The sequence below is a fragment of the Papilio xuthus genome, unplaced genomic scaffold (assembly GCF_000836235.2).
Source record: "Papilio xuthus unplaced genomic scaffold, Pxut_1.1 DF825928.1, whole genome shotgun sequence".
NCBI lineage: Eukaryota > Metazoa > Arthropoda > Insecta > Lepidoptera > Papilionidae > Papilio > Papilio xuthus.
In genome coordinates this window covers 3,999,275-4,022,036 of record NW_013532721.1, presented here as the reverse complement: position 1 = coordinate 4,022,036, position 22,762 = coordinate 3,999,275, and the positions used below count along the sequence as shown (strand labels likewise).

Sequence of the window (22,762 nt, the reverse complement as noted above, 5' to 3'; positions counted from 1 at the left end):
TCCTTTTATTTTTAAACTCATGGTATTTTTTAATGAATAGTATTTTTTAAGTTTTAGATTTTACCGGTTTTGTATTCGCTATGATGCCTTTTATGCTATGTTTAATGTTCCTTTGCCGTTTAATACTTTAGTTTTAGACATTTAAGTAGATCTAGTTTGTACAACTTGATTACTTTTCTGTTTAAATTGTTCATATGGAAAAGTTGATGTTAGACCGAATCTTTTATAACTGTTAGTTGTAAATTTAGACAGTCTGTTAAATTTCATACATTGTACTATAAAATGAAAATTAATTATCGGATCTCTTGTTTACAGTATTTAAAATTACATGTAATTTACAAGACTGGTTTCTGTTGTTTTATTGCCAAGAAATAATGAACCATATGCGGTGACCATAATATGTAACTAGTAAAGTTGATTAAGACAGATGAAAAGAAATTTTAAAGTACGAAAATTTCATTAATTGTAAAATTAATTATAAACCCTAACATGATACTATAATTTACGTACAATTTATTATTAGTTGATTCTAGTAAATTTTGCAAGATTGTATCATTTTTATGACTTCAAGTTATAATTTGCATAAACCAGGTGCACTCCTATAAAATGTTTACTTTCAGAGTGGCAAAAAGTTTGTAACTCTAACTTAAAAAAAAAAAAAATTGGATTGCTGTTCCCGCCCTTTTTGATGTCAAAGTCAAAGCTAACGTTAGATCAAAGTCAAACGATTTTCAAGAAAATTACGTCGCATTGTTTTTACGCTTTTAAGAACTAATTGTAGAAAATATACAAACTTTAAACAATATCTATATAAAATTGATTGAAACAGAATCAAAATGTCTGGTCGTAGTGCCGAACGTAAGTAAATTGTGGTACTAATGCAAATTCTTTTTAACGATTTTTAGTATTTTTTAGTATTTTTTCTCCAATTATAAACAAATTAAATTATAACTAAACTGGAGTGTTGTGTTTCTTTTCATAATTTACAAATTATTGCATTGTTGCATTCTCCTTTTAAACTAAATATGTAATCAAGAATTATGGTGAATTAGTTAAATTATCAATAAATATTTCTGTTGTCTTAGATGCCAAAAAGCGCGCTAAATCAAAATCACGAAGCGCTCGTGCTGGTGTTAACTTTCCAGTAGGACGAATACACAGAATTCTTCGTAAGGGAAATTATGCAAAACGGATTGGGTGTGGGTCGGCAGTCTATTTATCAGCAGCATTGGAATATTTAGCAGCTGAAATATTGGAATTAGCTGGAAAAGCGGCAAGTGATAATGGCAAATCAAGGTAAAATTATTTACAGTACAGAACTAGTCTAATAAACAAATTAATTGCACTTATTGCTAGGACAAGCAATTCTAAAGTTTGTTCTGTAAGTAGAGTAATCAAACTAGTATTCATTTTGTTAACATTATATAACATAAAGGAGTTCCATGAATGTGGATTATAATATTTTCATATTATTGTTTTCTAGAATTTTACCGCGTCACATCCTCTTGGCAGTGAAGAATGATGATGAGTTAAACAAAATGTTGGAGGGAGTCACAATATCTCAAGGAGGAGTCTTACCAAGTATCCATCAACAGTTGCTACCGAAGAAAACTGCTAACAAATCAAAATCATCATCGGGCCCTTCACAGGAGTATTGAAAATAAGTAATTTACAGTTTTCTTTTAATTCCATAAAAGCAACCAATGTGATAAAAGTGTTATATCTCTTAAGGCATGTAATTCTTATTTATCACATGTGTTTATATGTGATCGGAATTTAAATTGATATTACTTTGATATTTTAAGTATTGTTTAAATTATTTTTAAATGCCAATTCCACGAAGTTTTTTGAAATATGTTTTGAAATCATGAAATATTTAAAAAAAAATAAAAGGTTATTTGGTAAAAAATATGATGGAAAATGCAGTATAGGCAAAAACCCTGAACACTATGTTTAATAATTTATTAAAATATCTTTCTTTACTCGGATTGGATTCCTACCATTCAAGGGCTACAATATTATATTTTAGGTTTTCAAAAAATAAAAGAACTTTTGACTATCTTTTGTCACTAAAGATCACAAAAGTGCCTTTTATTATAGAACTGTATTTAAAGTTGTTTGAGATTTAAATAGTTATTTAAGAAAATAATTTTGGTACAAAGATTCTGATTTAAATTAATTTGTTTAAACTTTCGTGTGACTTAATTAAGACATTATAATGAAAATATTTCTATATTAGCCATTCCTAATAAGAGTACTTATTGCTTGAAATTCTATTTTTGTACACCAACTAAGGTTCTTCTGCATATGTTACCCTTTTAAAAATATTTAACAGTTTGCAATATCTTGGGTACCCTTAACTGGAACATCTCTAAAAAATATTTTCATCTCTGTTTAAGGAAGGAAAAGAATAAAAGGATAACAAATCTATATTTTTTATATTATACATGTGTTTTGGTAGTTCAAAGATTCAGTGTTAAAGCGATAAGAGTTGAGTGTTTAATAAAATATAATTTTTGAAATAATTTACAGTTTACTTTTATTTTAATCTTTGTAGAACTACTTTTAGTTATTTAGGGTATAACAGTCCCTGAGACTCTCAGGTTTACTTGAGTGTTTGTCAAAATAAAAAAATTATTAAAAGCATAAAACGAATGTTTAAGGGATTGTATGTTTTTATAAGGTCGATTAAAGTGCTATACACTCAGAACCTGGTGGCCCCTAGGCACACATATGTTTAGTGTTGCCTAAGGCCATAAGCATGTCAGAGCATGCGACAAAGCCAATATTAGCCATTTTTTAGGCCCGAGGCCTGAGCCAATACAATACAACTTCAAAATAGTTATAAATGTTGGTATTTTATCAAACAAACTTACAAGTTATATATTTTCTAATATAAAAAATATAAAGAGAAATTCGACTCTATCTGGCAACCATAGTTGCTGTTATCTGTCATTGTCACTGTGTTTTGCACATCCATTGTGTTTGCTTGTCACACTGTTTTATTTTTTAATTTAGTTGTAAAATGTAAAAAGCTCTATATTAAAGATTATTCTATAAGCATATTTAATTTAAGATAAGAAGCATTTTTTATTAAAACAATAACTACGACAGCTTTTATTGCAAAATAGTATTTCTTCACCGGTTATTTTGATTTGAGGTTAACTTCGAATTGTGTTTGTGGCAATATGAATAACAACTGGAATGTAAATAATAGAGACCGTAAAGGATGGGGAGGATATAGGGGAAGGGGTCGGGGAAGGGGAGGGAGAGGCTCTTGGCCGAGAAATGAAAATTTTCGTGATCAACAAACGCCTTATGGAAATCAAAATCGAGGCTTCCGTGGGGGAAGAGGCAACTTTGGCACGCATAAAAAACCTTCCAGAGAAACCCCAGGTAAGAGGCTCTCAGAGGAAGAGATTGGTGTGACAGAATACATGAGTGATCATAAAGGCTTCAATGGAATTATTAAATGTAGGTAAGGTATTCATCTCTTTACACATACGTTTTTTAGGATTTTTATTTCAATTTTAAGTATAACATGATGTGATTGATAGTTTGGACCACTACCATTAGTTTCATACTCATCGCACCAATCCATTTAATATTTATCAAACAAGGCAAATTCTATATTAGGAAGTGACTTATTTTATTTATCTACATTTTAAAAAAAACTTGAAATCTTCCAGACTATCTATGCCAAATTTCAGAAAGATCTATCCAGCCATTCTGGAGATACTTTCAAACGAACATCCATCCATGCATCTATCCATCTAAACATTTGCATTTATAATATTAGTAAGATTAAAATTGCAGATATTCAGACTTTCAAGTATCTGAGATAAATGAGAGTGGAGAGATAGCAAAGCTCACAGATATGTCACCACCGGAGCCACCTACGGAGGAGATCATTGATGAGGATGAGGACTTGTTGCTGTCTAAATATAACCTAGAGATATTGCCTTTGGAGACTTGGGATCGTATTAACAGTCTCATTGTTAATCCACCAACAGATAAGAATGTTGAAGTGAGTTTTTTTGGCAACGGAAACCTATGATTACTAGAAAAATAGAAAGATGGATATAAATGTCTATTATATATTATTTCAGGTTGATGTGACGGGTATGTCCAAAGAGGAACGGACAAAAATACATGATTCAGTGAAGAAGGCATTTGGACCCAGCCTAGTTAGTAGTACCGTTACTATTGATGATAAAAAGATTGTAAGATTTGAAAAATTTAAAAAAGGAGGTGAGTTTCCACTAAAATTAGATACAATAACTTAAAATAAGTTTCACATTATGACAACTGATAATATATAAACTCCTTAGCACTTATTGCTTACGATTACTAAGTATATCCTATAGTTACTGGTATTTTTTTTTTCAGTGCGTAGAGACAACAGAGTGAAATGGGTATGGCCAGGGGAATATGTTCACTTTGTTCTACACAAAGAGAACTGCGACACAATGGAAGCTGCTATAAGGATTGCTGAGAGATTGAAATTGAAGTAGGTGTGAATTCCCATACAATGCTTTTACAACATTTTTATACAAGACTAGTTGTAGCCCGTGACTCCCTCTGCCCGGAATTAATAAAAAAGAGTAACCTATGTGTTCTTCCAGACTATGTGCTACATCTGTGCCAAATTTTATCAATATCTATTGTCCTGGAGATACCTTCAAACAAACATCCATCCATCCATCTGAACATTCGCATTTATAATATTAGCAAGATAAATTTGACTGTGTTAAGAATCATTCAGATTTTATTTTGCAAACCTGTGTTCAAAGTACATAATAACATTTCCAGCATAAAACCATCAATGCTAGGCTACGCTGGTACAAAGGATCGTCGTGCTAAGACAACGCAATGGTTTAGTCTCCGCAAAGTGGACCCGAGGAAGATAGTAGCGGCAACTAAAGATTTACGCGATTTGTACGTCGGAAACTTTACCTTCAAAAACTATAACTTAAGACTCGGCATGCTCAAGGGTAACAGGTATGTATTTATTTATAATATATTTTGCATTTAACAAATGATCCTATATGGGTTTGTTTTTTTTAGAGGAAAAGGACCCTAAAAATAGTGAATTTCACTTTTTTTAAATGATAATACAACAAAGTAAATTTTAAAAAACCTGCTAAGCTTCCTTTAATTCGTGGTAATAGATTTTGTTCTATAAATTAACATTTATTGCAAAACTACTCTTTTCGGAAATAACGGAAACAAACCGATGTCCCTATGTGTTATTCAATGCACATGGATTTAACTGTTCCAATTAAGGGTCTCTTCACATAGACCACATCACATCTTTATAAGTAAAATTAAACCTAATTAAATCTTGTGTCAATTGTATAAAGTCTTATTTTATTTACGGTAATAAATCTAATCTGTGGTCAGTCCTGTGTGTGTGGGCCCTAATAACTACTGTACTTTCTACTATCGTTCAGGTTCCGTATAGCGTTGCGGAACGTGACAGCATCAGACGAGGTGATAGATGAAGCGTGTGAGAGACTGCGCAAGCACGGCTTCATCAACTACTTCGGTCTGCAGCGCTTCGGCACACGAGTCGACATGCCTACATATGAGATTGGACGGAAACTGCTGCAGAGTAACTTCAGAGAGGTCAGTATGCAATATTAAAAAGCATAAATACTCTGTGTTATGAACTTTAAAAATATTCATTTTATATTTTAATATGCTGTCTATGTAAAATAATATAAATGTGTCATATTACATAGAACCTTTAAAATGTTTTGTAAATCCTACTAATATTATAAATGCGAATGTTTAGATAGATCGATGTTTGTTTGTTTGAAGGTCTATAAGCTAATTTTTAAGTTTTTTCTGTATTTCACGCGGATGTAGTCGCGTGCGACAGCTAGTAATAAAATAATTCATTTTTGGCCATAAAAGTATGAAACAAAAAAAAACAAATTTGTATATTGATCTATTGATATTTATTTAACAAACATATCTAAACATCTTATGATACCGTAAATATTTTAATTTAAAAAAAAAAACTTCTCTTTCAAAATTATATTTTATCTCCCTTCAAATTAATAAAGATTAGCGTTTTCTCAACAATTTTAGTTAGTATTTCTTAATAATCATGTATATATATATATGTTTATATTTGTTTGTTAGGCAGTAAACTCTATACTACAAGACAGAGCGAGTTCGCGTAGTATGGCGCGCGCAGCCGCGGGTGAGGCGCGGCTAGAACGCGCAATCAATAACAACCCTCGAGATCTCATCGGAGCGCTCGACCAGGTCAGTTGAACCACCAACACGTACATATACCTAGATGTAAGAGCTCTATTAATTTTGGACATTATTCAACACATTGGTTTTCTATATTATAAAGAGGAAAGATTTGATTGTTTGCACTGAAAAGGCTTCGAAATTACTGAACCGATTTAACAAATTCTTTCACTATTGGGAATCTGCACCATCCCCAGTTGCTATAGGTTACATATATATTTTTTAATTTCGTTATCTTTTTTAATTCAGGCAATAGATATGTTACTGATAAAATTCACCACCGTCAATCATATTGTTAAAACTGCTCTTAAATGTAAAACTGAGGATAGTATACATACAGAACCCTGAAAAAACATGAGAGTGTAAAGTCGTTTTTATGAGGGATAGGAATAAGGGAATATCTTATTCCTGTTTATTTAATTAAAAAAACAACTGAAATGGGTTAAACTTGAAGGGGAGAAGGAAGGAGAGGGAAATCTTAAAAAAAAAAACCTTTTTTTAAATCAATTTATTAAAATGGCATACATTAACACAGTTGCCGCGTAACCAGCGTATGATGTATCTCCACTCATATCAATCTCTGGTGTGGAACCGCTGCGTGTCGCGTCGTCTGCATCTGCTCGGACACCAGCCTGTTGTCGGAGACATCGTGCCCCTGCACAACCTGCAGCACAACGGTACGTATACACCGCCTTTTTTATATCATAAGGCGGCAAACGAGCAGCCACCTGATATCACTAAAATAGCAAAGTGACCATTGCCCATAGACATATGCAATTGCATATACGTTGCCTACCTTTAATCGACAGAGGAGAGGATGCACAGAAAGAAAATATTCTTCCTTCCCATGCAACCTCATATCCGGAAAGTTCAATTCCACTTCCCATTCTTTCCTTATAAGAAAAAAGGGTGAAAGAGGACTAAGTTAGGCCTCCGGGACGCACACTCATCAGACGAAACGCGGAATAGCTTCCACTTTACGCCTGTCTTCTGTGTGGTCGTGGTATTTCACCGGGCGAGCCGGGACAATTAGTGCGAAAATGTTAATGTGGACTACCGCTGTTAAACGGTTACTAAGGGAAGCCTTTAGGGTAGATTTGCTGTAAAAAATCTACACTGACTACCATATTTAGTCTTGAAATTGCCAATATGAGAATTATTTAGTGTATTTTAGTGAGGAATTGCACTAGAAACTGGTCAAGCAACTCTTAGTGTCCTAACGTAACTAAACAACTATTTAAATAACATTAAAAACATCTTTTTTGGTTATTAATTTTACAAATTTTGACAGAAGTAGAAGACGATGATGAGTCAGACGACGAAAAGGACACAACAGACGAGAGCGACTATTCTGTACAAGACACAGAAAACAATTCTGTACAAGATACGGGAGACAATTCTGTACAAGATACAGAAAACAAGGAATGTAAGGATAAAAGTAAAGAACAAGAGAAGAATGCACCAAAACCAAAGGTTCCTGTTAAAATTCTTAATGAAGAAGACATAGCGAGTGGTCGCTACAGTATATTTGATATAGTGATGCCAATTCCCGGACACAATGTGGAATATCCTCCAAACATGAAGGAATATTACAAAGAACTAGTCGAAAAGGATAATTTAAAGTTGGAAATGACACATAAAAACAAGTAAGATTTTACATTTTATTATTTTATGATCAGACTAGTTACTGCCTTCCGTCCTCGCAACGTTAAAAAATCCTTAATAAGTAGCCTCTATGCTCTTCCAGACTGTATTCTAGATGTGTGCCAAATTTCATCCATCAATCCATCCATCTATCTATCTATCCATCCATCCATCCATCCGTCCCTCCGTCCATCTAAACTTACAGTAATATTAGTAAGATTAAATCGATAGAAAAATTTATACTAACTGTATTTAAGTTAACCGTATTTTGTGAATTGTCAGGGCATATTCCCTGTCAGGGGCTTACCGTCACATAGCAGTGCGGCCTGAAGAGCTGGAGTGGTGCACCGTCAGGTACAACGAGCCCTTCTGTGACCTGCAGCTGTCGGACCTGCAGGAACTTCACCAGTACACCGACACTGGCATTGTTCAAGGTCAGCCAAATTTTTATGTGTTCTTATAGACTATGTTCTATATCTATACCAAATTTCATCAACATGCATGCAGCTGTTCTGGAGGTACCTTTTAACATCCATCCATCCAAACAATCGCATTTATAATAGTACTAAGATAAGACTTATTCTCAGTTTACAATATTCCAGTACAGAGATAAAATCCAGAGATGAATTGCACCTACACAGTAATGCACAGTGTATGAGTGTGTTTACAGTTTTCCAGTTTCTAACGCTGGATTCGTTCGCCTGACTGGATCGATGTAAATTAGGTATTATAAAATGAGTAGAAGTCGTTATTTTTTAAATTTTATAAATAATGTTAATTTTTAATATTTACTTATATTATTTACATATACTATTTTCAGATGGTAAATTCAAGGCATGCTTGTTGACTATAACATTGCCTGTGAGTTCGTATGCCACTATGGCATTAAGAGAATTACTCAAAGTTGACACCTCCAATGACAATCAAGCTCAACAGAATAACTACTTCAAGAGTAAGACAGAAGATAACTATGACACAGAAGAGAAAAAAGAAGATGGTGAAAGTGACGATAAACAGGATAAAAATAATTCATCACAATATAATGAAAACATTGAAAGTAATGATAATAGAGGTGAAAAGAGGAAAAATGAAGATGAGTCAGAAGTAGATGTAAAGAAGAATAAAGAAGATAATCTTGACAATGTAATATAAATATCATTGTGATTTTATTTATGTGTTTTTATTTTTACATTTACTTTAAGAATAAGTTTGACTAAACTAAAAAAAAAGAAAATATTACATATCCAAGTACTTACACTAATTTATATAACTGTACTTTTACAACAAATCAACAAAAATACATTTTTTAGTACATAAAATTATATACATTTAAATTACTATTTAAATATCTCAAATTTCACGTAACAGAGAAATAAATAACATAAAATCCAAATAATTTGAATACAAATATAAAAACTTCAAATAAAATATCAAATTATGAATACCGAAAAGTAATACTTTTACGTAAATCTGCCATACAAAATGGCCAATTCCCGCCAACGTCAAATATTTGTCCGCCATCTTGTTCCAAGACACGTTTAGCGGTGTGTGTCGCGACGTGTGCTCGCAGTTCACCCGGCGTAGGGAACGAGCGGGGACACCATGGGCATTTGTGTGGTTTATTCTAGAAGGAAAAAATTCGTGGTAAAAACCGCAATAGGTCAAAATAGGTTTAAAACATATTATTATCTATGTTTTGTTAAAGATACTTTATACAGAGATTTTTCGTTCAGAATCCAATGGTAAGAGTCAAACAATTGCGTAAAACGGGACAAAAAAAAACGAAACTTAAAAAGTCTACACTATTGTGCAAAGATTTTTGTTTGAGAGATTTTTATTAAATTATTAAATAAGGTAAAAGTTCTCTTGAGTAAAATTTAGCTGGCAAAGTATGTCGGTTTTGTTTTGCTTGGCTTAAAGTTATTCCAACTCTAAGGCCAAGCTTCCGCCCAAGTGCGTCATGCGCCTTTCTTTTATCACTGGATATCATCTCTCCGAATTTGAAAAGTTTAAAAAGCAACAGAACTTACTTTAGTATGTGTCATTCGGTGGTAGTAAAGGTTTGAACTGGCTGTGAAACATTTACCGCACTCTGGACATTTGTGGGGTTTCTCGCCTACGAACATATGAAAGAAAATATACGATGTTTTTGTTGTAAAAAAGACTTATAAAAGTTAAAGAGAACTTTTATAAGTCTTTTTTTTTAGCACTAAATACAGGCAATTATTAACAAACGAGTCAAAGCTTCTTAGAAGACAAGATATACTCCGAGATATTCCATAGACCTAAAGTTATTTTTTTTAACGATAGGTATTGAAGCCGTCTGCCTTTTCCAAGCTTTTGATCCGTCCATTAAACGCCGTATAACCTATCACTACATAAAAATATTGTAATGCTGGATCCAATTGGTCCTCTTACCCGTGTGTATCCTCCTGTGGGTGTTGAGAGAGCTGGATGTGCTGAATCCTTTGCTACAGACAGCGCACACGTGTGGTTTCTCACCTATAACGAAAGCTTCTAGTTATTTCACCAGTAGTGACTTCATAAAATACACTAACCGGCATTTGTTTTGGGACGTCCCGAACAAAAACACTGTTCTGGCCGATGAAGTGCCAACTCAATCGCCTGGTAAATCTACTAGGCACTTTTGTTGATGAGTTTACTTTGCGTACAGAGTAACTAAAGTTATTCCAGTTTTAGTTGTGGATAACATCTTTTTATGAAAGTATCAAAGTATTCAATATACCTTATTATCTTGGCTCAATGAATACAGAGTCGAAGTAAGAAATGTAGAAACACACACAGAACACTCAGAAACATGCATAATTGTCTATGGTTCTCCGTACTTGATGATGATTTCAGCAATTAACTTTTTTTAATTAACTTTAGCATCTGTCAATGAAACGCGAAAGAATCCATGTAATCGGGGGGACAATGACAGAGAGGCTTATGGTAGGTTTGACAGATGCCATACTTTTCCGATTTCCTTTTTAATATCTGTCGCCTGACTTACCGGTATGTGTCCGCATATGTCTCTTCAGCAAGGAAGGTCTATCAAATGTCTTCAAACAGACTTGACAAGGTAACACATTCTTAACATTTGTATTCTTCCGTGGAAGGCTATCACTAACGGAGTTCGATCTTTCGTAAAGATTTACCAAATGGTTATTCAAACCAGCCAGGAACTTTGATTCTACAAGATTTAATAATTTATTTTTATTACTTTTCATTGACAAATCTAAAGGTTCCACTTGGATTTCCATTATCTAAACGTAATTTACGTGTGAAATGGTTTTGGAGTTTGAACTAGATTTTTTAAGAACTTCTTTTTTTTTTGAGTTGGGGTAAAGAAGATTTTCTTCCGAATTTCCATATTTAACTGGGGTTAAATCGTAACAGATATCGTTTAAATAGTGTGGGGGTTTTGTCGGTGGAGTTTGCGGACAATGTCGCGGGGCGGCAGCGGTTGTTGCTCGTTTGCTTTGTGGTCACACGACAATAGCTTTTTAGATCATCGACCACTAATCGACGTGATTTGACAGTTTTTTTTGCTTGCTACACGGATATTAGAAAAAAATGTACGATTTAGAAAGAATAATTTTAATACTACTTTCAGGATTGCTAGATTCAAAAATCTTCTTTGTACATCGAAAGTGGTTAGCTTATAGTCACTAAACACACTGTATGTACGTCCCTAATGTAAAGGGCTTCTTTGCAACAGTATAAAGCGACTTGTACAGAACATGAGAGATGTATTAGAAGATTCTAGAATTGTGAAGCTTGCGAATAAACTTGTACTCAAAGGTATTAAAATCTTCTGTGGATTCGAAGACAAAAAGTTTTAAGCGTGGCTTTAAGTATAGCGAAAATTGTCGTATCCAATTTTTCTAACTTCCAAGTAATGTATTGAAGCAAACGTAATCGCTTATAGAGGTGACGCGGCACTTGGAGTTGTATGGGGTTGTATGGCGCGCGCCACCGTCACAGCCCGCATTATCTATGATACAATATAAGCAATAAATTTCCGATTGAACACATTATTATGATGTTTATTCGAGAAAATACTGTCATATCATTATCCTTTTATCGTGGTTGCGGGTTTAGTAATCAAGTTCCAGATCTTTTTTCAAATCGTTGCGGCAACAATTTATTTTCTTAAATGCGTTTTTATTTATAAAAGATCGCTCGTTATCCATTGAGGTACGCTGAAGTTTTCAATTTTGGAAAATCTGGCTTTTTTTCAATGACATCTATGGATATACAGTGTCTTAGTTGCTTATTTGGTAAAGTAAATACATGACCCGCAGTGGGCCAGCTTGGTTGACTATGGCCTAGTCACCCCTAATTTAGGGTAGGTTTCGACGTCCTTCAGTGGGGATGTATAGTGAGCTAATGATGACGAAATACATAATAGGAGGCAAATAATAAAAATCTCATTGAGATAAGGCAGTGGTCTCCAAAAGGTTTGACTCAATTGAAAGAAATGTGAATTTTATTTAGACTTGGATTTAAAAATAACAGTGGTAACAGTGGTTTTCAACAGTGGTGGAAAGGATGAGAAGTGGAAGTGGACTTTCCGGATGAGAGGATGCATGGAAAAGGAAAATATTTTCTTTCTGTGCATCCTCTCCTCCGTCGATTAGGTAGGCAACGCATATGCAATTGCGTATATCTATGGGCAACGGTCACTTCGCTATTTCAGCGATTTCATATGGCCGCTCGCTCGTTTGCCACCTTATGATATAAAAAAAAATTCTTTGGACTTGAAAAAGTATGTAACAATGTTACATTCTTGTTTATTTAATTGAAAGTGTTTGTATGCGGTATCATTCTGTGTTTTCACGTAGTTGATTATAGTAATGGAAGCTTGCTTGTACAATAGGTGTCCCAAATGACATAGCCTCAGTCTTTTGTTAACGTAAAACATTGTGTGTTTGTTTACCTCCAGAAAACCTATACAAATAATATTGTCGACTCTTTCATTTGCAAGTAAAATAAGAGGGATAGAAGTATGGTTTCGTACAGGTGGTCTAGCAGTAAAAACGGTTTAATGTTCAAGATGCAATAGTTTTGCTTATAATATTTTTGACATTCCGGCACTTTAATATCTCTAATAATTGTACTATTTGCATTAATCGGCAAATGATTTGTTGTTTCAATAAAGATTAAGATACTTGTTCTACAAAAATATAGTGACATTTTTAAAGTTGGCAACATTAAGCATTTTCAAGCAACCCCGGGCCCGATGAAAAAAGTCTTATTCAAATTTCGACGTCTTATTCAAATGTCGCGAGTAAATCCGCTCTGCTGCTCAACTTGTTAAAAGCGTCTTGTTTAACTTAGACCCCCCTTCACCCCCTCTTCCTACCTCCTACAAGTTTATTTAGTTCTATTGTCGACAAAATAAAACTTTTAGAACAAAGAAAGGAAAGAAAATTGGTTGTTTTGATATGATAATTAAGGGCCAGTGTAAACACAAGGATTCTATTGAAGTCTTAATATTGCTGTGTAGTCTCTGAGCTGTATTTGTTCGAGACGAAGTCAAAGGAAAGGAAAATATTGTGAGAAATACATAATTGTTTACAAAACCTAGACAAGTTGTCTATGGCGCCCCCCTCTTTACCATGCCTGAGGGAATGGGAGGTATAAATAGCGTAAGAGATTTATTTTTTACAAAAAAATCGATAACTTTGCAGTATTCACGGAAAATTGCGGAACATACTTTGAGCTTAGACGATCGCTATTGACGTATTTTATCTCCACAAAGCTTTTCATCCTTGCATTAATAATAGCCCTGTGTAGTAAAGAAATATAGGGAATATAATAAATTCATGTATTTTTAATTGAAGTATTTGTTTATTTCTACATTATTAGTTTTATATTTATTAACAGAAAAAATAAAAGCGTAATCGTATTTATCGTCAGTATAATGATTCGAATTTCTTACAATAACATTTCTGACAACATATTTGTCGAACGAAATTACCAGCAAAACAAGTCGAGATCGATCGATGAGTTAGATTTCACTAAAAGCGAACGCATCTTCAACAAGAAATAAAAAGCTATCGGAATATTTGTTGAAAATTACGCGCAGCATCGACCGGCCCGGGCCGCTGTTGCATAAATGCATTACGCTGAAGATAGGCGGTAGGCGCCGCGCACTATTCGTTCGGTCCAAGACAAAAGCGATAAACGTAAAGTATACGACTTTATTAATATCAAAGATTTCAAGTGAATTCTATTTGGCATTATCTAAATAAACTAGCAGCTTCTTAAGAGCCTTTTATACCTTTCTTTATTTAATCTGATCGATATAAGCCAATTCAAATTGTTACGATCCTACATACAAAGAAAGTGGGTTAAATTCTGCAATAACGATAAACAAAGGTGTTAAAGTAATATAACTATTTTTAGACATTATTTGTTATAATCGTTTAGATTCAGGTCTTTTATTATCAAGTCAATTGTCAGATTGATTAGTGAGTGGACATAAGCGTTGATATTTTAATAAGGGTAGTGTTGCGACGATACACCGGCAGTGTCGAAATTTCTTCCTTACACTATATAAGTAGATAGGAATTTGTAACTCTAGTTTAACCGTAATCAGTTAAAATATGATTGAAGAGTTAATTTACCATTGGCCTACTTATTTTTTGACCTGACACAAACTTACGCTCTATTAAACTCTATTTCACCTCCTTAATACAGTTTCGATACATAAGTATAGTCTGTTTTTCGCTTCTGTTTATAAATTGTGCGGTTGTTCGTCGTAAATTTATTCTTAATAAAGCGTTCCGAGGCCGTTCGGATGTATTTTTTTGATATCGCTTTGAGGATGAACCTGGCAATAGAGGGCTGTATTCTTTAGGGATTTAACTTGTGTAGCGTAGCTGTTGAATTGCGTCTTATTGCGATTTAGGAAGCTCATTTAAGGGTCAATTTGCGACCGATATTGACTACCATTTACTTTTGTGAACTGTTCTAACATTTCTAATACTGCCTTGGATATGGCAGGGATCATAAACACATTCATTATTGTTGACACTCTAGAGCTGTCTATTGCTAGATTTCTTTCTATAGGAATTATTTGACATATCGCTACCAAGTCATTCATGATTACTTAGCGCACTTCTTTATATGAAATGATGAGCAGATTTCTTCAAAAGAGAGATTTATTTCAATAGCTACACAATACAGCTTAAAACCATTATTTAGTTACAAATAAAATAAATTAAATTCAAGAAACTAGGTTATAAACCAAGGTAAGTACAAACAACATGATTAAAGGATGAAAAAAGCGATAAAGTGCATTTTAAATACTTAGAAATTAATGTTGTTTATTTCAACAGTTTTATTTTTTTGGATTAATAAAAATCATGAAAATGAAGCGATTAGAAACAGGCATTATCACGGCAGTATTTTTGAGAGGATTGATGCTGGCTAAGATAGGAATATTGTATTCCAAATGATGATGAAAAAATATAAAACTGAGACATAAAATAAACAGACACCGAAGGACCAAACCTGAATAAAATCACCTTGGGATTTTACATTTAAATATTCTCATCATTTGACTATTTTACTACAGAGTTGGATTAAATATTTAAATGCTGGATTTAAATATATTGCATCGTGGAACGCGGATGTACTAAGTGCACTCAGTGCATCCAACAAAGAAAGTCCATTAGCGTGGAGAACGTCGAAATAATTCACAGTCTCTGAAACTTATTCAAAGTTGTAAGTCCACAAACATGGAGCAGGCTGTGTGGGCGTGGCGTTAGTGTAGGCGTGGCTTATGACTGGGCGGAGTTTAGTAGTCTAGAAATTAGGTCGAGTGTGTCCTTATCGTTTCGATTTATTCCCGTTTTAATTAGATATAACTTAATGGAATTGCTCGAGTTTTTGCGGAAACTTTTATCTTTTGCTTTGAAAGCAAGTAATATTGTTTGCGTTAGTTTTATGTTGTGGGTGTGTTTAATTTAATTAAGACAAAGTAATTGTTAACTAACCTATACCAATATTTATAGCAACCGCAAAATTTCTTCACCGTTTGTTCTTTCCAGGAGTCAGGGATTTCCTCTAGAGTACTACATTTTCTAATGATTAGTCCAACTAATAATATTATGCATTTAACATATTTGTAAAAGCGTCGTGGCTTAGGGGTTAAGCACTTCACTTGCAATCTGCAGGTCCTGATTTCAAATTCCGTATGTACCAATATATTTTTCGATTTTCGATTTACATTTCAATCTTACGGTGAAGGAAAATCGTGATGCAACCTGCAAATATCGGCAAAGAAATTCAAATATATGTGTGAAGTCAATCTACCCGCACTGGACCAGCGTGGCTGACTAAGGCCTAGTCAACCCTAAATTAGTGTATGCTCCGATCTCCTCAGTGGGGATGTATAGTGAGCCGATGATGATATTTGTAAAACAATATCGGTATATTACAAAGCCTTTGGATTCGATAAACAAATGTATTGAAATTACTTAATTTTGATATGCGCATAGATAAAAAGTCGTAGGTCTATGTATCAATATAATAAAAGAATATAGGGATTATTTTTTTTAATCTATCAAAGCGTATATGTTTTTAAACGAGCAAAGAATATACGATGTTATTTTGTTGAGGGAGAGGCCTCGTACGCGGTAATTCTTTCAATTTGATCATGTTTATTTAAATGGGTTTTATTTTACACACTGTGTAGCGTCGTAGACGTTTTAATATGTACCAAGACACTGTTATTATCTTGTCAGAAATACTGTTTCCAATATCACACGTCATCTTTGTGTTAGTTACTAATAATATAATAAGTATGAGTTAAGAAACAAGATGTAAATATGTGTTAGCAGATACACGAATCGTCGTATTAAAAATTACGTAAATTATCTAGCATTAGAAAGTGAAATTTTCACAATTCTACATTTGTCTAAAGGTTTTCTAAAGTATGAAAAATTTTATGTGCATGTTAGACATTTTGTAACTTGACCACTGATTACTTATGAAGTTCGATTCTTATTCAACCCCCGAAATATTACAGAGGTACATTCAGTCTAAGTTTTTATGTTATTATTAACGTAAGTAAAGTGCAATGGAAACAGTTTCGTTATAGCGTCGCGTTAGATTTTTTCCAATTTCGCGGCGGCGACGCGTCGGGAAAATCCTCTTTTGATTTATTTTTTAATTCACCGTCTCATTTCAATTTATGAAAGCGGGAGGCTTCGGCCGCCATTTGTACCTGTCGAGTGGCGTTACTATGCTAATGTACGTTTGTTATCTCACTTAGATTGCTTACAGATGTATTAAGTTATTCGATGAAAGAAATTGATGCGAATAAACTTTTTAATTTTAACAACTAAAATGTATGTAGTATTTCTTACAAAAGATATTGAAATTTAAAATACTATAATGGCGAACTCAGTCTTTAAAATATATTTATATTTTTAGATATTATTTATTAGAATCCTTTGGAGCGAATAGCGCGCTTTCATTACAAAGTCGTGTCATAATGAGTAGTGAAGGGACACAAACGTCTAAAATTTAGTAAGGCTAGTTTAGTTTAGTTTAGCTAGTTGCGCCAGTACACCGGCGCAGGGTTATCTTCGTTCCAATATGTATGTTTTAGTTTGCTGTAAACATTTGTTTTATTTAATTTTAGTTAAAATAAAATGGTTTTAAAAGATTTATTATCCTTTAAAGCTATGAAAGTTTTTCATAGAAAAATATAGGTGGGAGTTTGGAGGAACGGTCGCAAGATGGCGCTCGTGAAAAGCGCAAAGTAACAGATGATCCTCATTTAAATATCTGCGAGGGACATTGGGGAGGCGTTTAGAACTTTCCTCTGTATAAACACAACGTGTAATTTTTTTATTAAAATGTTATTTTTTAAAGTTTCATGCAATTTTTTTTAAATTATAGAATTTTTCTTACGTATCAGTAATTTCAATTTATTGGAAAAGTATTCTGAAATCACTAAATTTGTGGTTATTCAACTCGAGGCTACAGTTACTTATTATCGTAGAACAGTGTAACAAAAAGCTTGGTCTGATGACTGACTCGAGACAAAAGGAAATTGTCAATGATCAAATTAGTAGCAATAAACAAAACTGCCAAATATTTCGCGTGTTTTGCCATTTTGTGCAATCTTCATCACTTGAGTTGTTAAATATATTCTAATCTATCTATATGTATATAAAAATCAATTGCTGTTCGTTAGTCTCGCTAAAACTTGAGAACGACTCAACGGTTTTATCTTGTCTTAGTCTTGTTCGTGAAGGTCTAGGGAAGGTTTGAAAGGAAAAATTCGAATAATTACCGGAAAAACCCTATAATGCTTTTTTTGTAATCCAGCGCAGACGTAGTCGCGGGCGACAGCTAGTCTACAATAAAATTAGGACTGTGTAAATAAAAAAAAACATTTTTTTATTTCAAAACGTAATGTAATAAGTTTAAAACTTAACATATTCATGTCTAAATATGAAGAACTAATAAAATATGTTAAAAAAAAACATCTGTACTATAACTGACTGGCAACAAAAACATAAAACTTATTTGGCAAGTGTACTCGTCACTAAATAATGGATTTTAATTTATTATCGCTATAAGACTCTAAACTAAGTAATGGAAAAGTTTATGGTTTTGTATAACATAATCTACTATCTATTTTAACTCTATGTCCTTTTGGATTTCAATCTGAAACAAAAAAAAATATATTAAAAAGCTTTTTCATATATCAAAAGGTGGCAAACGAGCGAGAGGCTACTTGAAATCTCTGAAATAGCGAAGCGACTGTTGCCCATAGACCTATAAAATTGCATATGCGCTGCCTACCTTTAATCGACGGAGGAGGGTCGCACTGAAAGAAAATATTTTCCCTTCCCATGCATCCTCTCATCCGGAAAGTCCACTTCCACTTCCCATACTTTTCCCTTTCCTTTCCCCTATAAGAAAAAGGCTGGGAAGGGAAAAAGGACTAAAATTAGGCCTTCGGGACGCACACTCATCAAAACGCGGAATTGCTTCCACTTCACGCCTGTCTTTTATGTGGTCGTGGTATTTCACCGGGCGAGCCAGGCCAATTCGTGCGAAGACGTTAAAGTGGGCTCTACCAATGTTAAAGGTAAAAAAGGTAGAAATATTGCATGTTCAACAAACACGAGCATATTAAAAACACAAGCAATACGAACAAAGGAACATATAGATGACAGTACACAGCATTCACTAAACAAGTTTTAGATATAAAGATTCTATACAAATTTAGATGACAAACTAGGTGAAGCAAGATCTTTTAAACCCATTAAGCAAATTTGTAAATGGAACGTGAATTTAACTAAGTTATTTTTAATCAGAAGACTTGTTTTGAAAATGACGTTCGAAGCTTTCAATAGGCGACCACTAGTAAAATTTTACTACCAAGCTGTACATTATTTAAAATGAATATTGAATTGTTTTTAACGTACCTTATATAATAAACTTGAGTAAAGGATGTTGCTGAATTTGATATAGGACTATTGTTTCGTCCAACCATCGTAATTTGTTGGTACACTGCAAAGAGAAAACAATAGTTATATTAATACATCCAAAATAATATGATACTGTAATTACCAGTGACTGTTTTGTACTTGTGAATCAATCTTATTAATATTATAAATGCGAATGCCTCTGCGGATGGATGGATGTTTGTTTAAATGTATGAATTTGTGGGTTGGTGTTATAAATGTGTTGAATTTGTGAGATTGTAAGATTACCTCAACAACAGTGGTCATAGCAGGGCGCTGTGACTGCGTGCGGCTCGCGGGGAGCGGGGGCAGTGGCGCTGCGGGCTCCGGCGGTGCTACCACTGGACTCTGCCGCCGGGCACTCGGGACTGCAACAACAAAATACAAAGTTTAATAACTTTAAATATCTTTTAATTATTATAATTTCTATTTAAATTGATACATTCGGTACACTCATCTGTTTTATAAGATGCATTAAAAAGGAATGTCGTGGACTTCTTTAATGCAGGTTTACTTAGTTAAGGAGCAAAGGCTATACTTTTATTCAGAATAAGCTGATGCACGTACCATTAGTGTACTTATATAAAAGTTTAGATGTTAAAAAAAAATACTCACAGCCCGGCGGCAGAGCCTCGTAGGCTCAGAAACTGAGTCACTGTAAAATAAGAAAAATACCTTCAAAATGAGATGTTTTTACCTTCTAAACATATTTGGAACATAATATAAATTTTATAAAAGTTAGGTTATGAAAGGTTTAACGTTATTATTATTCAAAACGGAAGATAAAAAAATTGAACTGTGAATTTACTTCTACCTACATTCACGATACAACGATGTTTGACCTACCTTTATATGTTAAACATAAATCACCAAATTTAATATAAATTTATGGAACGTAATTAAAGGTGGATTTAAAAGGAATAATATTTAAAAGTGCCCCTAATCGTCTATATTTTAAACGCCAATTGTAAAACAGTTACACGGGACAATAATTAAAAAAATCAATTAAGAATTTACAAACTATTCGGACTAAATATTAAAATTATTAACTACATTATTATTGCGGAAAGTACATAAGAAAATAGATTAAGAAAATGCTAGATGGTATAATAGATAAAAATAAGGTACTCACGCGTGCACTCAAATTGCCGAAAGCGTGTGGCGCGTGCGCATCTGCCAATTTATACCGAGATGACGATTGACATAAAGAAGTACGTAACGTCGTTAACTTACAGAATATTTATGTGGTCTTCTTTAATGGATCACTACTTTTGAAGTAATCACATGCGATATATTTCCTGAAATTTTGTAGATATTTTAACTACCTACTTTTCTCAGTACAATTATTAATTATCAAAAAAAAAATTCTAGGTTTAGTAATGTTTAACCGAGTTTTAACTCCCCTGAAGAAGAATCACCGACGGATGGGTTCAAAACTAGTTACGTCACCGGATAACTGGATATGTTAACTAGATGTCTTAGCAGTTCTTAATTAGTTTGTTTGGATACTATTTAATTAAAAAAGCAACTTTTAATTTTATTGAACAAAAATCCAAATTGACAAAAAAATCGCCGAATCAAAGGTTTAAGACGATAGTTGGATATTAAAGTCAATTGACTACTTTAACTTTTGTCAGTCCTTAATTAATAAAGGAACGAAATAATATTTCAATGTTAAAATTTAAAAATCAAACAATAATAATGCTAACAGTAATAATATTCTACATTTTAAACCGAAGCAAAACTCTGAAATAAGAAATATTTAATGCACAGAATAAAATTTTCAGTTAAGTTCTTTTTCATATTAATATTAAAGGCATGTCAGGTAGGTGCGTAGAAGTATCTAGAATTTATGTTTATACCTTACTTGCATTATATCAAAAGAAATTTTTGTCATTGTACCTCCGTTTGAACGTCAAGTTCACTTGACTTTACGTGCGAAAAAAAAACTTTTCATCTATAAGTTCTCCTTTGAGAATTTATTAATGAAAAGTTTTTTTTTCTATATTTTTGTTTCTCCTGACATATTACAATTCATTTTATTATGAAAATAAAAGGACTACCAGAAATAAGAACCACATTTTTTATTTTATAAATTCTGATATCGAATGATGTAAATGGACATAAAATAGAATAAGATATCCTACAAGCTTTTAAAAACAAAATTGGAACAAAGTATGTCGTTATTAATTTTTTTTTATAAAAATATTAGCAGATTTTTTGGAAATTTACTAATATTTCTTTTACCATTCCAACTAAGCTCTAGGCTTGTGCTAGGATATGGTTTACGACAATAGTCGAATGGCGGGATTCGTACCCCCGACCTTGTGGTCGGAAATCCGTATCCTTAACCATTAGGCTATTGACGCTTTATAAATTAAGACAAAAGTTTAATCTACCATTACCTAACTAAACTAAACCTCTATCTAACTACAACCTAAGCCTATCTAACACACAAAGCAATAGTTATTTTACAGCCAAGTAAATAAAGGAATAGTTGAATGTAAAAAGTAGAATTGCTATTAACTCTCCTTCTTGTGGAGACGTTTAGTGCCAATAAAGATACACCCAACGCATAAAAACTTGAGAGTCCTCCACCGACCTACACATACTAGCATTGTAGCGTATAGCTTAGTTCGCCATCTTGTGATGTCTACGATAAATTCAATAATTCTGGCATCCTTCCCACAGGATTGTCCACCCACCACCCGCTTGGAAAATATTATATAACCAGAGGAAAATGTCCAAATGGGCGGAGCTACTGGGCGTGTTTAAACCACGCCTTTCGAAGTGGGAGGGAGGGGTTTAACGATTTCGATTTATGTGGGGGCATAAATTGTTTCTTAGAACGCTCTCCGGTCAGTAAATCGCTGTGATGTCCACTTCAATTAAGTGCCATATCTCGAATCGCAAACGTAATATGTCTCATGCTATGTTTTATATTTATACTTAAACTGAAAGTATAGAAATGGTTTTTAACTTTATAAAAGCTATAACTTCGTATTTATTTCGTAAGCAAAAAGTTTTTATACGGAAATATAACTTAATAAAACAGATGAATTCGATTCAAACTTGTTCTTTAGTATTGATTTACTTATTAGGAGTTTATACAATTAAGACAATTTGGTAACAAGAGTCTTGTAACGCTAAGTTAAAGTCAAAACAATATTTAACCAAAAATATTTAAAACATAACTATTTTTTATATGTACATACTTATTTCTATAATATATATAGTCTTAAATCTCTGATATAAAATAAAATTAAAAAAAAACGAATAATTAACTAAAATATGTTATTAAAAGGAGTCCCTTTAGGCAAGGTCCCGAAGATACTGGCAGCGTTCCCCCT

General features: G+C 33.2%; 2 protein-coding genes and 2 long non-coding RNA genes across 5 annotated transcripts; 2 read left to right on the top strand and 2 right to left on the bottom strand.

Moving 5' to 3' along the window:
* The first annotated feature begins 674 nt into the window (after positions 1 to 674).
* H2ax-l (histone H2AX-like protein) lies at positions 675 to 1,832 on the top strand. The gene is made up of 3 exons (XM_013322615.1): positions 675 to 858; positions 1,086 to 1,296; positions 1,484 to 1,832. Exons 1-3 carry the CDS (start codon positions 837 to 839, stop codon positions 1,656 to 1,658), a joined length of 408 nt encoding a protein of 135 aa, XP_013178069.1. The 5' UTR covers positions 675 to 836; the 3' UTR covers positions 1,659 to 1,832.
* A 1,197-nt stretch (positions 1,833 to 3,029) lies between these two features.
* Positions 3,030 to 9,080, top strand: LOC106125512 (pseudouridine synthase 7). 2 transcript variants are annotated; one of them, XM_013322747.1, is made up of 11 exons: positions 3,030 to 3,478; positions 3,817 to 4,027; positions 4,110 to 4,251; positions 4,390 to 4,510; positions 4,813 to 5,001; positions 5,454 to 5,628; positions 6,151 to 6,276; positions 6,803 to 6,944; positions 7,562 to 7,913; positions 8,194 to 8,345; positions 8,732 to 9,080. In XM_013322747.1, exons 1-11 carry the CDS (start codon positions 3,189 to 3,191, stop codon positions 9,061 to 9,063), a joined length of 2,232 nt encoding a protein of 743 aa, XP_013178201.1. In that variant the 5' UTR covers positions 3,030 to 3,188; the 3' UTR covers positions 9,064 to 9,080. The 2 variants fall into 2 exon arrangements, with proteins under 2 accessions (XP_013178201.1, XP_013178200.1); XM_013322746.1 differs by having other exon boundaries at positions 3,031 to 3,478; positions 7,559 to 7,913.
* Positions 9,081 to 9,408: 328 nt separating this feature from the next.
* On the bottom strand, positions 9,409 to 11,009 carry LOC106125245 (uncharacterized). Its single transcript, XR_001228257.1, has 3 exons — positions 10,330 to 11,009; positions 9,942 to 10,027; positions 9,409 to 9,535 (listed from the first exon to the last, which is right to left on the bottom strand). It is a non-coding gene; the product is annotated as an uncharacterized LOC106125245 (long non-coding RNA).
* A 7,546-nt stretch (positions 11,010 to 18,555) lies between these two features.
* Positions 18,556 to 20,598, bottom strand: LOC106125233 (uncharacterized). Its single transcript, XR_001228256.1, has 5 exons — positions 20,545 to 20,598; positions 20,028 to 20,067; positions 19,662 to 19,780; positions 19,374 to 19,458; positions 18,556 to 18,606 (listed from the first exon to the last, which is right to left on the bottom strand). It is a non-coding gene; the product is annotated as an uncharacterized LOC106125233 (long non-coding RNA).
* Positions 20,599 to 22,762: the final 2,164 nt, after the last annotated feature.